We start from the raw sequence: 13,963 nt of genomic DNA, 5'->3' as shown, positions 1-13,963 counted from the left end.
CCGACTGCCGGCAAACAAATATGACCGAATCAATCAATTTGAGCGTTCTCGTTTATCCAATCCAATAATCACACGGATCAAACGCGACCGCATACGTTCGTTAAAATGAGCGTTATTCTTGCCTTATCACTCACTTACGTGTGCGTGAAAAAGTGAGATACAACCATGGGTACAATTCTGAATGGACAGCTTCGGTGACGTCAGGTCGTAGCGCATTTTTCAGCCTACGTTGCAAAATATAAGGCAACTTAAAAGAACAAGTTTCGATGAAAAAACAAAAGAAGGCTAATAAAATACTTCGAAGGGTTGATCGATCTAGATTTAGATGATTACAGGAAACGTTCAAACACGTAAGATGTAAACTTATTGCGCGCAAGGTCACAATGTTTATGTTTACAGTAGCAGATAGTGGAGAATTCTATCGTACTGATCTAGCTGTTTGGATCTGGCCACCTGGCGTGGCAGGCTAAAAGCTGCCTGCGAGTTCAGTCAACACCATGTAATATTCGAGCCAAGAAATTTAACAAGAGGACCCAAAATGCGGGCATTCCTATTAACTTTGGGTAGTGTAGTCATGACTACCGCAGTTATTGGTAATGCATATTACCAAAAGAAACAGTTCTATCCGTCTGTGGTTTATTTAACAAAATCTAATCCAAGCATGGCGGTGAGTTCTCTTCAAAATACGTAGGCCTTATAATTGTGAATATGGTTTTATTCCCTTATATTTTCACATGTGTGTTTGCGTCAGTAGGCCGATCAGTGTCCACACGATATTATCCAGCCGATTCCATTTTAAATATCGTCCTGAAGTGCCAAGGTCAGCTATGTTGGCAATACTATCATGCACAGCTGTTCAGTATCGGCAACTGATAAACATCACATATTTAGCGTGTAGTACACATGTCGTCCAGGAAATTGGTTAACTCTACATTGCAGTATTCTGTCGAATATGATCACGTAAACATGACCTAGTTGGCATGAGGTATCACTAGATCCGTGACCAAAAGTAGACGCACTTTTTCGGTACACGCCTTAACGAGTCACGAAAAATGATCCCGATAATTCAGAAACCACAAGGCAACAGCGACAAAATTTATGGTCATAAAAATGCCTTCCTTTTTGTAGTTAACCTAATTACAACGTGAAATGTCACCTAATGTAACACACAGGTGTTACATTACACAGTGAGGTACAGTTGAGAGCAGTTGATTGAGGTTAATACTCTGTTGTTTCAGTGGCAAAATCTTGAGGGCAATCTCTTAAAAATGTCTGTGCCACAACAAAATGAGCACACGCACACAGCGCAGTTTCTTCTCCCACCTTTCTGAATCTGTTTTTCTCCTCGTAGATAATCTACCTTCAGGCATTTGTAATGGTCATACTCGTCGGGAAACTGATGCGAAAAGTGTTCTTTGGCCAGCTACGAGCAGCCGAGATGGAGGTGATTTTCAGTGATAATTTTTTTTAAAATAATAGCGACAATTTAATTTTGTATACATTATTATTCTATGTACTCTCATTTCAGCACCTTATAGAGCGGTCGTGGTATGCAGTCACTGAAACGTGCCTGGCCTTCACTGTGTTTCGGGATGACTTCAGCCCCAAATTTGTAGCCCTCTTTACTCTACTTCTCTTTCTCAAGTGTTTTCACTGGCTTGCAGAAGATAGGGTAGATTATGTGAGTTTCACGGCACCTTCTCCTTTGGTCGTACCTATCCAGGAGGAACGTAACGTTTCCTGTATTTCTTATTCTTAGATGGAACGCAGTCCCATCATTTCGTACCTGTTCCACATGCGGGTAATAGGTATGTATTATTGCTGCCACTTAAACTAGCCTATAACTAGGGTTCCATGTTTTCAGTGTTTATTTTTGGGCGGATTCAGCGTATGTTTTTCGATGTTTATTGATTTTCGAGAAATCGGGAGTTTTTCGATGCTTTTCCTTGCGTCTACATGCATGGTTTACACGACAGTTATCGACGAATAGCAATTTGATGTCATTTCAGTGCTGTGCGTGTCTAACGCACGCTAAACAACAACAACCAATGCGAATTACCAGTTTTACGAAGTACCAGTTCGAGTTCTATAAGTGCTACAAGAAATGACCGGAAGGCGTTTGCTCACCTTGTTCGTGACGAGGATTCTTCAGATTCACGTGGCGCCGCGATTGCACGTGCTCTGATATGCGCGCCACACCTCTTCCACAGCCCACATTAGCTGTCACGCGACAATACGCAATGGCAGAAGAATGAGATTCCGACCAGCGCACCCGATCCGGGACGTAAGGATTGACCCTTGAACACTCAGTGTGGTCGCAGGTCCTCCAGCCATAGCAAATACCAAGAAAAGAAGAGTAATAAAGGAAAGCCTGCTTGGCATATTGGAATCTTAAGCTGGGCATGTGCAGCAATTTATCTGTCATGGTTCCTGGAATGTTCCTCATTATTCGATGTTTTTCAATTAAAACCGAATGTGGGAAAATTTACCTGGCGTATGTTTTTCAATGTTTTTCGATTAAAACCGAAAACTCGGAACCCTACCTATAACTTACTTGGAGAGCGTAGCCAGAGGTATTGCTTTGGTAGCTGTCACAGCTGCTGGAAGATACACTTTGTGAACCACTGACCACAACACTGTCACTCCTTTTAAAGCGTGCATGGCACTTGGTCGCTGCCGTATTTTCTGTTATGAGCTCGTAATTACTGAGTTGGTACTCCGTAACTATCCTTACCCATCTAACCATAAATAAAAATATTTATGACACTAATTTTTTTTTCTCAGCGTTACTTCTCTTACTTGGCTTGGTGGACTACCTGTTTGTGGCCCATGCATATCACAGCACATTGTTGAGAGGGGCGTCTGTGCAGGTGGTATTTGGCTTTGAGGTAAGTACCTCCACATCCAGTGGGTTGAAGAGGGGTTTGTGTGCAACATGCTACGTGTATGCCATTACATACTGTAATATACATATTTAGAAGATTCCGCGGAACTCAATTCTCCTACCATGATGTGTCGTAGGGCAAATTTAAAATCAGTACGACGACTGTCTGCGAAAGAAATTTGTTTTCACCAAATAAGGGTTTTCTTAATTGTGCCTTAAAATTGGCTACTATTCCACGAGAGACTTTCACACTCAGAAGTCGTTATCTGTGCTCAATAAAGGAACTCAAATGGATGTGTGTCTATTTGTATTTTCCCCACCCCTGCTATAGCTCCAATGTGAGCTGTCAGTATTTGGCAATAAAAACAAAGTATATAAATTATTTTGGACATCTAAACAATTCCAGTGTGCAACATGGTTTAGTTTGACCGCATAGTACAGGGTATGTGTGTTTTTTCTGCATTTCAGTATGCCATTTTGCTTAGCATTGTGGTGAACATCTATTTCAAGTACTTCCTCCACACCATCGACCTTCACAGCGAGAATCCTTGGGAGAACAAGGCTGTTTACCTGCTTTACACGGAGCTAGTCATGAGTAAGTTTTAAAGGAGCAATTTTTAGCACACTTGGCATGAATTTTGTTCAGCCTCCCGATTGCATGGGCGCGCCCTCAAATCTCCCGGAAAATTGCGGCTTTTCTTCTCTCATTTTCCTTTAAAGGCTGCGCAAACGCATTCCTGAAGAATTAGCCCGTAACACGTATTTTGCGGCATGACCATCCATGGCTGGAGGTCGCGGCAGATCGTGTGTTTCATTGTGTCCGTGTTTCTCATGAAGACGTGCTATCATCCTGTCGTCTGCCCAGTGTCACACGATAGTTACGTTGGTGAAATGGTTGCGGCCGTGCAAAATGCATTGTTGGAGAGCCTGAGACGATGTGTCTTCGCAATTGCGGTTGACGGAAGCGACGACCCGTCACGTTGCGGGCAGTCTCCCAAATTTTGAGTTAGTCAGGTTGGCAGGTATGGCGAAGCAGTCTCCCAGGAGTCACCATGCAAAATATTATTGCGGAATGGTGTCTTGTCACTGCGCAATATAGTTAGGGCCTGACTTTTTAGGGTTAAACCCGTATCCGCCTGATATTTACCCCCCGAACGAAATCTGTAAAATTCGGGTTTAACCCGAATCTACCCGAAAACATCAGGGTCGCCTGGCACACTCGTAAGTGTGCAGTAAAATAAAGTTTGATAACATTGCTAAACATTAGTTCCATGTTAAGACAAATTTTTATTAAACAAAAAAAAATCACCCGAATTCCTGACGACAGAATATGCCGTAACGGGATTTAACCCGAATACACCCGAATTTTCAAATGAAAAATATCACCCGATATTTACCCCCCGAATTTGGCCAAAAATAAAACCCGAAAAAGTCAGGCCCTAAATATAGTTTACATATAACGGCCTCAAGAACCAGGCGTGACCAGTGCGCGGACCATACCTCGGCAAAACTCACTCGTGCTTAATGTGGTGAACGAGCTATGTATTAGCGAGCGAGCATGAGTGAGAAAATGAAGAGCTTAGGTGTGTGGTGAAAAAAGACTCCGGATTATTGAGGACGCCATGCAGATCAAGACGGGATCGCTAAGTGAGTCCCTCTCCCACTATCATGCTAACTGTCACAGCAGCCTACTAAGTTTTTGTCGATATATCCTGAACGGTTTTGATGTCATGGCCGTCGCAAGGAAGTCACTCGTGAGCATGCTCCCTCGTGCTCAATGTGGCGAATGAGCTGAGCATGGGTGAACAAACGAGGAGCTGAGCGGGCGATGAGTGAGCGGGAGTCGCAAGTGCCGACCTGTGGTGAAGACATGACCTTGTTCCAATCTCCTGGCATGATGTAATCTGGTCAGCATGGCGTAGCAGCCTCATTTCTGACTGAAGATTTGTCTGCTACGGATATGGCGTGATGCTACCCTATACGTCACGGAGTGATGTTGACGTCACTCATTCACATATGGTCTCTCTGAAGGAGGGTAGGGGGTTTCTTGGATGTGTGCACATCAAGGACCTCTCTCGCTCGCAGTGGGGTTCAGCTCTGATCACTGTTCGTGCACAAGAGCACATGTCACTTGTTGCACAATCCGCAACAGGCAGAAACGATAAATTTATAGAGCCCCTGTAAGACTTCTAGTATTTTGTGTACAGACTATATGAAGGGACATCTCATGACACTTGTGTAAACCCGTAAAGTGTCGGATCTGCCAACTATTAGGCATGCTTGATTTGCATGTTAGTGCCCAGGTTTTTAATATTTTGCTCGTATTCACTGAATGGATGTACTTCTGTTTCAATAAGGTTTCATCAAAGTGGTCCTGTACCTCACTTTCATGGCCATCATGATAAAGATCCACACCTTCCCATTGTTTGCCATCCGTCCCATGTATCTTAGTATGAGGTGAGGTTTCCTTCAGCCTTAATTGTGTGAACTTTTGGAAGGAAGATTTTTAAAACTAAGTGCGTGATCCGTTGAATTACATTTAGAGTCTTGTGTTGTTTGTTTGAACCCGATAAAACCCCATTACCGTTACCTTAACAAGAAAAGATGCAGTTACCTTTACAGCAACAGAAAAGGAATGGAATTCATCTGTTGTGTCGTTTGTTGTGTCGCTTTCCCTCTTCCTCTCCGACAACACGGAATGGACTCTCAAGCAGGTCCTCAAACGATTTGTCCAATCATCACGGGAGGTCATTTGAGGAGACCAATCTGAGGCCTCTCCGCGTTGTCGCACTTCTTGAGAAGGAGAATGAGAGGGAAAGCATAAATTGATTTATTTAGCTCATAAATCACGAACGATGCAACGAGCAAACCCCATTCCTTTTGTGTTGACGTCAAGGTAACAGTACCTGTCTTTCCTTTGTACTTTATTGCTAGAGCCTGAAGTTTTTGAGAAATATTTTTTTTCTAAATTAGTGGAGTAAAAATCGGGTAAATAAACATGTGCTCTAAATTCATACAAATTCGGATGGAAAGACTTCCAGTACGCTAAATTCGAGGAGAAATCGGGTTTAGTTACTCAAACTAACTGAACTGCTTCGGTACAAACGGTGATGTAACTGCGTTTGCTGCCAAACTAGTTAGTGTGCATTCCTACAGACATCTCAGTCAGGGCAATTTGCTGGGTAAAAATCTGGTTTCACCCTAAAGAGGCAACCTTCAGGGAAGAATCGGGTTAAACCCTAAAACTTCAGGCTTTGTTTATTGCCCCATTTACATTGGGGCTTGTCCTTTTGTGCTCGAGACTTTACAGTATTGCAACTATGGATCTTAATCCTTGTACTCTTCTGCAGGGCATTCAAGAAAGCTTTCAACGACACGATAATGTCTCGCCGTGCCATACGAAACATGAACACACTGTAGGTTTATGGCTTGGCATTGCACGTTCTGCTGCATGCAAGGCTTTTGACAGAATTCAACAATGCAATATCCTGCCTAGGTATCCAGATGCAACGCCCGAGGAGCTTGCATCTGCAGACAATGTGTGCATCATCTGTCGAGAAGAGATGGTGGGGGGCGGCAACAAGCGCTTGCCCTGCAGCCACATCTTCCACACTGCGTGCCTGCGGTCATGGTTTCAGCGGCAGCAGACGTGCCCCACATGCCGCATGGATGTCCTCCGCGGCACTCCTCCGCAGCCACACGTTCCACCTGCACAGCCGGCTGCGCAACCACAGCAGGCGGCCCCGCACCAACCGCAGGCACCACCTGCTTTTCCGCAGTGTACGTGCTCCTGTTGTCTTGGACATCATGAAATGCTCTAGCAGCACCGAATATTGTCAGATGTCGGCAGATAGGGTTGTAGTGCAACACTTGTACGTGATGTTTCAGTAACCATTTCAAAAATTTCGAATGAAAACAAGCACGCTACCAAAAATATGTGCGATCACTGGCACTTATCTGCGGGGCACTTTGCCAAAGTAACACGACAAGGTCTATAGTTTTACCATAATATTGATGCACATTCATTTTGATTTTGTTTTTCCAGCCCAACATCTGCAATGAGGATTAACTACATGTATACGCTGTACATCTGTTTCAGGGCCTGGCATGCCTGCTTTTCCAATGATGCAGCAGTTGCAGCAAATGATGCAGCAGCAACCTTTAGGTGTGTTCATAAATATCACAAGCCCTGTTAAGCATCATAAATATGTTCTTCCTACGGTGCTTTTGCAAGTAGTATTTATGCTGTGCTTGCAAGTGTCCGCTTAAGAATCTTTTAAATTTTGTAGGAGTCCGTCCGCAGCATGGCCAGCAGCCAGCTGCTGCTGCTGCAGCAGCAGCAGCTCAGCCACCACCGTCGACGCCGCAGCCACAGCCTGGTACTTTTAATGTTTGCTCACATGTTAGATGTATTGCAGATTTTTTTATATACTGTTAGAAAATTTTCAAACACCAATTTTTTGTTAATCTGGCATGGGCCACATACTGAATTTGGCCACTGAATTTTGAAAAATCTAGATGCTAAAGGGTTGTAGCTTCCCCTTGTGATATGCCTTAAGTTACCCTCACTATATTTAATCAAGGTGGTGGTGTGCTGTAAAACACTAGCAACCAAGTGTGAAACTAAAGTTTCCGATTATATTCCTGTTTTGAAGTGTCAATTTTTTTGCATACCCTTAAATTTCACGAATTTTTCAATGCACGAAATTTAGGGACGTGTGCGAACAGTAAGGGGTTTGCAGTACAACACAGCCAGCATTGGTTTCTCTGCAGGTCCCTCAACCAGTGGCGCTGTACCACCCACCTCCTCCGCAGGTGCAGGTACATCCTCAACCACGACTCCTGGGGCTACTCTGCCAAATTTTGCGGCTACAGGACCATTCTTTATTCCTCCCTTCTTTGCCTTCAGTAAGCCTTTTAGCAATACCTTCTACCAAGAGCAGTGTACAAACTGCAAGCCTATAGATAGAAGTGAGCGTGGATAACATGGGCAGTATCCGCATCCGCACCGCAACCGTGCATGCATTGTATTTGTGTGGGGGAAAATCCACATGATAAAATGTTATCTTACAAACATTTTCACTTGTCAGCATGCAAAGGATGACACACTGCGACACAGTTTTGGATTATTCGCGGATAAAATGCGGATATCCGTGCAAACCGCAGAGGGGCGCAGTTTTATCCACACTTTATCCACGTGGATTTTGAAACTTTACATTTCTATTCGCAAACCACGATGTAGCGCTGATATCTGCACGGATCCGCGGGTATAACCACACCCGCGCACACCTCTACCTGTATAGAGCCCAACTAATACAGTCGCTGACCAATTTTTTAACTTCTAGGAGCCATGAAATATGTCTGCATTTTTAGTCGGTAGCCAAAATCCCCTTCATTTCTAAGATGGAGATTGAATGGAGATGGATCCCAAAGTGGATTGAGAAAACTGTATCTGCATTTGCTTCATTGCATGAACATGGAACAACGCATCACAATGAATTTCTGCCAGTGCTACATTCCCACTCTACACATTCATGAACGTGTTTACGACTGCAAGTACCGCTGCAGTCGGCTGGGGAGCATATCAACATCCTCGTCCCTGTCTTCGTCAGCTGAGCCTTGCACCTGTCTGCAGTTCAGCACACACACATAAGCACTGCATATGCACCGCGTCAGCAAATCCCTTAACGAAACAGTCCAAAATATCAGTCTCTGAAGCACACTGTTGTGCAGTGCTTCTGGCTTTCGGGAGACTGTGTGTCCTAAAAACTAAGCAAGCTCATAGGGCAAAATGTGTACAAAAAATCAGTTCTTTTAAAAAAACTGTCCGAAATATTGGAAGTGGAAAGACATTGGTTGTACAGGGTGTTTGATGAAGCCATTGGTTTTGAACCGGGGGTGAGTTGTGTTTGAGTTTGATTATATATATAAAAAAAAGAGAATATATTGAATCACCTGACGAATTCTGCTACTCCCACAAAGATCCCCAAAATGAAAAGAAAAATGAAAAGTTGAAAAGATAAAAATAGAAAAACATCACCCCTCCCAGTCCGCATTTACAATCTGCCCCCCCACCCCCCAAAAATTAACTTTGAAAAGTGCCAATTCAGCGACCAATATGGGCACTGCGGAATGCTAAGCATTGGACACTCAGTACAGCTGTCCCACATTTTCTGTCAATCTAAAATGCGAGAAGTGTTCTTTTTAGTGTTCTTTTTTATGTTCTACCTGAAAATCTACTTTTCCACATGATATCACCCGTTTTAACCCCGTTTTACAGCCCCTGGAATAAAACCCGATTTTTATCCCCCAGTTCTCAAAAAACATAAAACCCGAAAACACAGGGCCCTTAACTACACTCTGTATACTCAAGAAACTCCCTTCTCTTGCACAGTGCTCCCACCGCCACCTGTGGCTCCCGAAGGAGCCCTGGATGCCATGACACGGGAAGAGTTGCTCGCCCTTGAAGGTCAAGAACGAGAGCGAGTAACAGCTCGAATTCGTTGTCTGCGCAACATCCAGACGTTATTGGACGCGGCTGTTATGCAACTACAGCAGTACAACACTATTGTTACAAGGTATGTTGTGCTTTGTTATTTCAGGTGTCCTCGTACATGTTGCAAAATTCTAGCACGCTTCTCTCGTTTAGGGAAACGTGGAACGTAGGCCATGCAGCAGCGCAAGCTTCGGGTAAGGGGGCAGCAGCTGCTGCTTCAGAAACGTCCGAAGGGACCTCCGTCAGGGGTGCAGCAGGCGGTGCTGCACAGGAGGGTAAGCTCCAAATTCACAAATACATAGTCATAACGGAAACGTGAAATCTCCTAGAAGCAGAAAAAATGTCTGTGTAAGGGTTAACCACGACCTACTATGTTATAATGACCATGTCATAGGCACCCCTTCCCAGCGCCGCATTTGGAAGCTAGCGGTGGCGCTACTCATCGGCCCAGTTATTGCTTCCTCAATTTCTGCAATACTTTGTACTTCAGCTTACCTTAGTATTTTTGTACATGCGGTGGATGCCTCATGGGAGATGCTTCTTTCTAAAGTTGATTATCCTCAGCATTCTAGGCGTTATCATCGGAGCAGTCGCTGTCGTCTGCTATTGTATCCGCACGTCGGCTTCTGCGCATTCAAAATTCAAATTTCCACTGTGCAATCATAATGTAGATCTCGCGGGCAGATGAGTAGCGCCCCTAGCGGATCGTGTGTGCGCGCTCCTCATGGGGGTTGCTGATTATGACATGGTCCTTATAATCTAGTAGGTCGTGGGGTTAACAGTTACGTCCACAGGACATTCTTGGTCGCTCGGTGCACTAACCTATCATATGCAGCCACCTCTGTCTACAGTTAAGGCCATACGTTCCTGGGAAGGCAGTCTCACAAGTTTAGGATCCATAAATCAATGTCATGCTTCCACAGGCAAATTCCTGTAAATTTGGATGTGGTTGCAATTCTGTATTAGATATGTCTGAATTTTTCTACATAATTAAAATACTGTAACCTCTTAAGTGAAAGTATGTGGGGAATGGGGTACGATTTTCAACACAAAACCCTCTTTGACGACAGTGTGCCTCACATCTAAACCGATACAGACAGCAAAGATGTTCTCACTTGGATGTGTATGGAGTAGTACTGCAACCAGAAAAGATAGCCAGAACTGATGGTCCTTTTTCACAAGGGTCTGTGTGCACGCACATGACCTTAAGGCGCCGGAGAGGGTTATCTCTGTCTTCACTAGATGGCGCAGCGTGGGGACGACAGAAGTAGGAACAAGGGGGGGACAGCACGAATGGCACGATCTCGTCGGTCCCACTCCAGACTAGTTTTGGTCCTTTGTGCTACACGTGTGGATTTGTTTTGACGTGCGCCGAGCGTGGTTCGCTGCAGAGCCACAAAATTTGTTACAATAAACTACTCTCCCCTCTACAGTTTCAATGCCTTATCCTGCTATTTTACTTAAGCTTTTGAGAGATCACTATAACTTCAAAAATTTACTCTAGAGGGCATATTTATTAAATGTGAAATGACAAATGTATGTGTGTCATGCCTGAAAACTGTAAAAAAGTGACAAAACAGATAAAATAAATAGACACCATCCATTTTCGACGCTCTAGGAGGCATAGAATCAGTCAAATTTTTAGTCAGTGGTACGGATCAACATTTTCTCCAGTAGTCCTTATTCCAATGTTTTTTTTTTTTTTTTTTATGGGTTATTGCCCAAGAACTGAACCAGATAATTTTCTTCGTACAAATTTTTGGTGTATATGACTATATGACCTTCATGGTATAGTATAAGCCCCCAAGCTCTATTTTTATTCATTTTGGTTTCATGCTAAACCCCGTACTTCAGCATGGGAAGCCACATACAGTCGTGCCTCGTTACTATGAACCTCGTTAATATGGACAACTTGCAGTATGGACCATTTTTGTGAGGCCCAAACTTTTTCAATGCATTTTCGTCTCGTTAATATGGAAACTCGCTTTTCGGACAATGGACAGTCCAGCAAGGTACAAACCATATGTAGTCCATGTATTTTCGTCTCGTTATTATGTACCGTATCAGTATGGAGGGCAAGCCTCTCCCCATATTATACAGGAGAACTTTTGAAAGTAGGACGTTCCGTTGCACAAAGGGAGCTATGCCCTCTCGTTCATAGCCGCCCAGAAGAACTATAAGAGGTAAGTGGGTTATGTGTGGACATAAAGGGCCGGAAAATCCTGTATGACGTCATGACTGTTGCGAACATGTCCACGGGCGATTGACCCTCGTACAAGGAGTTATGCCTTTAATTAAACATAGTGCAGTCGCTCTCAGCTCGAGGCGCTATAGTTGTCACAGCAAGTTATCAGGCTCTGGCCTTGGGGATTTGGGCAACGGCAAGCTGACGGTCACATCTGCGATGGCTCAAGCGCGACTACAAACGGCTCTTCAATTCTTTGAGGACAATAGTGATGAGCAGCAGGTTCTACGTGTTGCCGACGCCGGGAGTTATGTCAATAAAACTTTCACTTCAAACTTTCACACACATCACTGTTTTTGTTATTTCCTTGGTATTCGATAATATGGACGATTTTGGTTGGGGACGAAAGTGTCCATATTAACGAGACATGACTGTACATTCTGCAACACACAGGGTAACTGTGATAAACCTTTCCAGAACGGCAAGACCCTGGCGGAGTTTCGGCTACAGCAGAGTCCGAGGACTTTGACAGTAGTGACCCCAATGCTGAGGTGCGAAGGAGACGATTGGAGCGCTTTTCACACAGCACCATCTCTAATGGAAAACCCTCGGACCCCAATGCAACCACGGGGCAGAACGTGCGACCCTGACATTTTGTTGTTGATGCACATGGATGCACATGAGTTTTACTTGCAGGATGCCCTCATCAAGTGCAGTGGCACTGAGGTATAAGGCTCGTGGCTGGGCTATTTTATTTATTGTACAGAACTTGTATAAAGAGCCCCGGGCTGTTGAAACTACATTCCCTTGTTCGAAAAAGGTGAATAAAACTGAGCTGCACATTACCACTCTCCATGAACATCCCTTCAGAGAATGACAAGTGTCACAGCACCTTCCAAAACTTGAAATGCCATGGAATTATGTTGGACAAGCTTCTTCAGAAGATCATCCCCGTTACACAAAGCTCTAGTGGCAGCTCAGAAAATGGAATGGGACAATATATAACTAGGGCCTGACTTTTTAGGGTTTTTAACAGATATTTACCCCCAATGGAAATCAGCAAAACCAGGGTTTAACCCGATATTTCCCCCAAAACTGCTAAACCAGGGGGATCCAAGGCATCACAAGTAGCACAGAACTTTGGAAGCTGTGTTGTAAATACATAAATATGCTCATATAAACAGTCAAAACAGAGACCCTGCCTCTTGGATGCGTGGACTAAACATTGATACTCTGTCTACCGGTGTGTCATGTGCATTGTGCTGAGTAAACTGAAGATTTACATCAGATTTACCCAGAATTGAGTTGAATGCGGTGCAGTTCAACCAGATTACACTCGAATTATTGAAGCAAAATATAACCAGATATTTGTCCAAAACAAAGTACTCTATTTACTAACGCACTGACCAAACCTTATGGGTGGGGATATTTAGGTATACAGGCCACTGAAACCTCGAGGAGGATAAATAACAGGAACATGTTACATTGGTTTGGTTGGAAAACCTGCATATGCCACCCAAAGATGCGATTGGGTAGGACATCTTAGCCAATGAGCTTTTTTGAAAGCAGGGGAAGCACATCGGAAAGATCAGGCTGTCGATTATTACTGCAGTTGGTGTGGTCCAGCAGAGACAACAAACGCTTTACAAATACATGAACTTCAATGTAGGTTGGGCCGATAAGGTGGGTTTCTGGCTGTGTCCACAACATTTGTTTGATACTGTCAGTGATGTTTGTTATATGGACCTTTGCCACCAGCCCACTTGCTTTTTAACAATTCATTCATCCAAATACATGCCTTTGCAATATGTTAGTCTCCCTATAGCTTTTCAGAATATGGTGGAAAATGTGTTGGTTGATAGCAGGCCATGTTCTTATGCTCACAGGAGAAAAGTGATGAAGCACAAGAGTTTGTAAGGGGAATAACTGCACCCACCTGACAATTTGTTTTTGTACTATATATGAGGCTTTGTCATGCCAGCGTTGATCTGCTGAATAAAATTCAGGGCTGTATATATATTTTTTTAGCTTTATTGCTACAGGCACTAATAGATGTTATAGACATGTGATAATGCATATTTGGCAGTGGAGTTGGTTTTGTAAAAAGACTGCTCCTCTGGTTTTGAGCGAGTGATGTTATCTACTCCTTTCACTGCTAGGACACATTCCTAATGTAATTGTTGAGTGTCATACCTCAAAGAAATGTGCCATTGTGCTAAGGTTTGCCACGTTACATCTTAATAGAAGGTGCCCAACAACTAGTAGACAGGCCTGGCAGAGCTAAATTGGTCAACCTACCATCACCACCAATACTTCAGCTTTACAGTGCACTCTATTAAATAATATGAGATAAGTATCGCTCCTGGTATTTTTTTTTTTCCCACAAATCACATACTCC

The 13,963-nt window shown here is 43.7% G+C and overlaps 1 protein-coding gene across 1 annotated transcript; it reads left to right on the top strand.

Moving 5' to 3' along the window:
• The first annotated feature begins 445 nt into the window (after window positions 1–445).
• Window positions 446–12,410, top strand: LOC135396834 (E3 ubiquitin-protein ligase synoviolin-like). The gene is made up of 15 exons (XM_064628037.1): window positions 446–667; window positions 1,352–1,444; window positions 1,529–1,681; window positions 1,760–1,808; window positions 2,785–2,888; window positions 3,353–3,479; window positions 5,242–5,341; window positions 6,235–6,300; window positions 6,381–6,664; window positions 6,984–7,049; window positions 7,174–7,263; window positions 7,658–7,792; window positions 9,279–9,462; window positions 9,534–9,655; window positions 12,043–12,410. The coding sequence occupies exons 1-15, from the start codon at window positions 539–541 to the stop codon at window positions 12,213–12,215; spliced, it is 1,875 nt and encodes a 624-aa protein (XP_064484107.1). The 5' UTR covers window positions 446–538; the 3' UTR covers window positions 12,216–12,410.
• Window positions 12,411–13,963: the final 1,553 nt, after the last annotated feature.

This window comes from Ornithodoros turicata, chromosome 6 (assembly GCF_037126465.1).
Source record: "Ornithodoros turicata isolate Travis chromosome 6, ASM3712646v1, whole genome shotgun sequence".
NCBI classification, from domain to species: domain Eukaryota; kingdom Metazoa; phylum Arthropoda; class Arachnida; order Ixodida; family Argasidae; genus Ornithodoros; species Ornithodoros turicata.
Note: the sequence above shows the minus strand (reverse complement) of the source record. Positions and strands in the feature narration are given on the sequence as shown.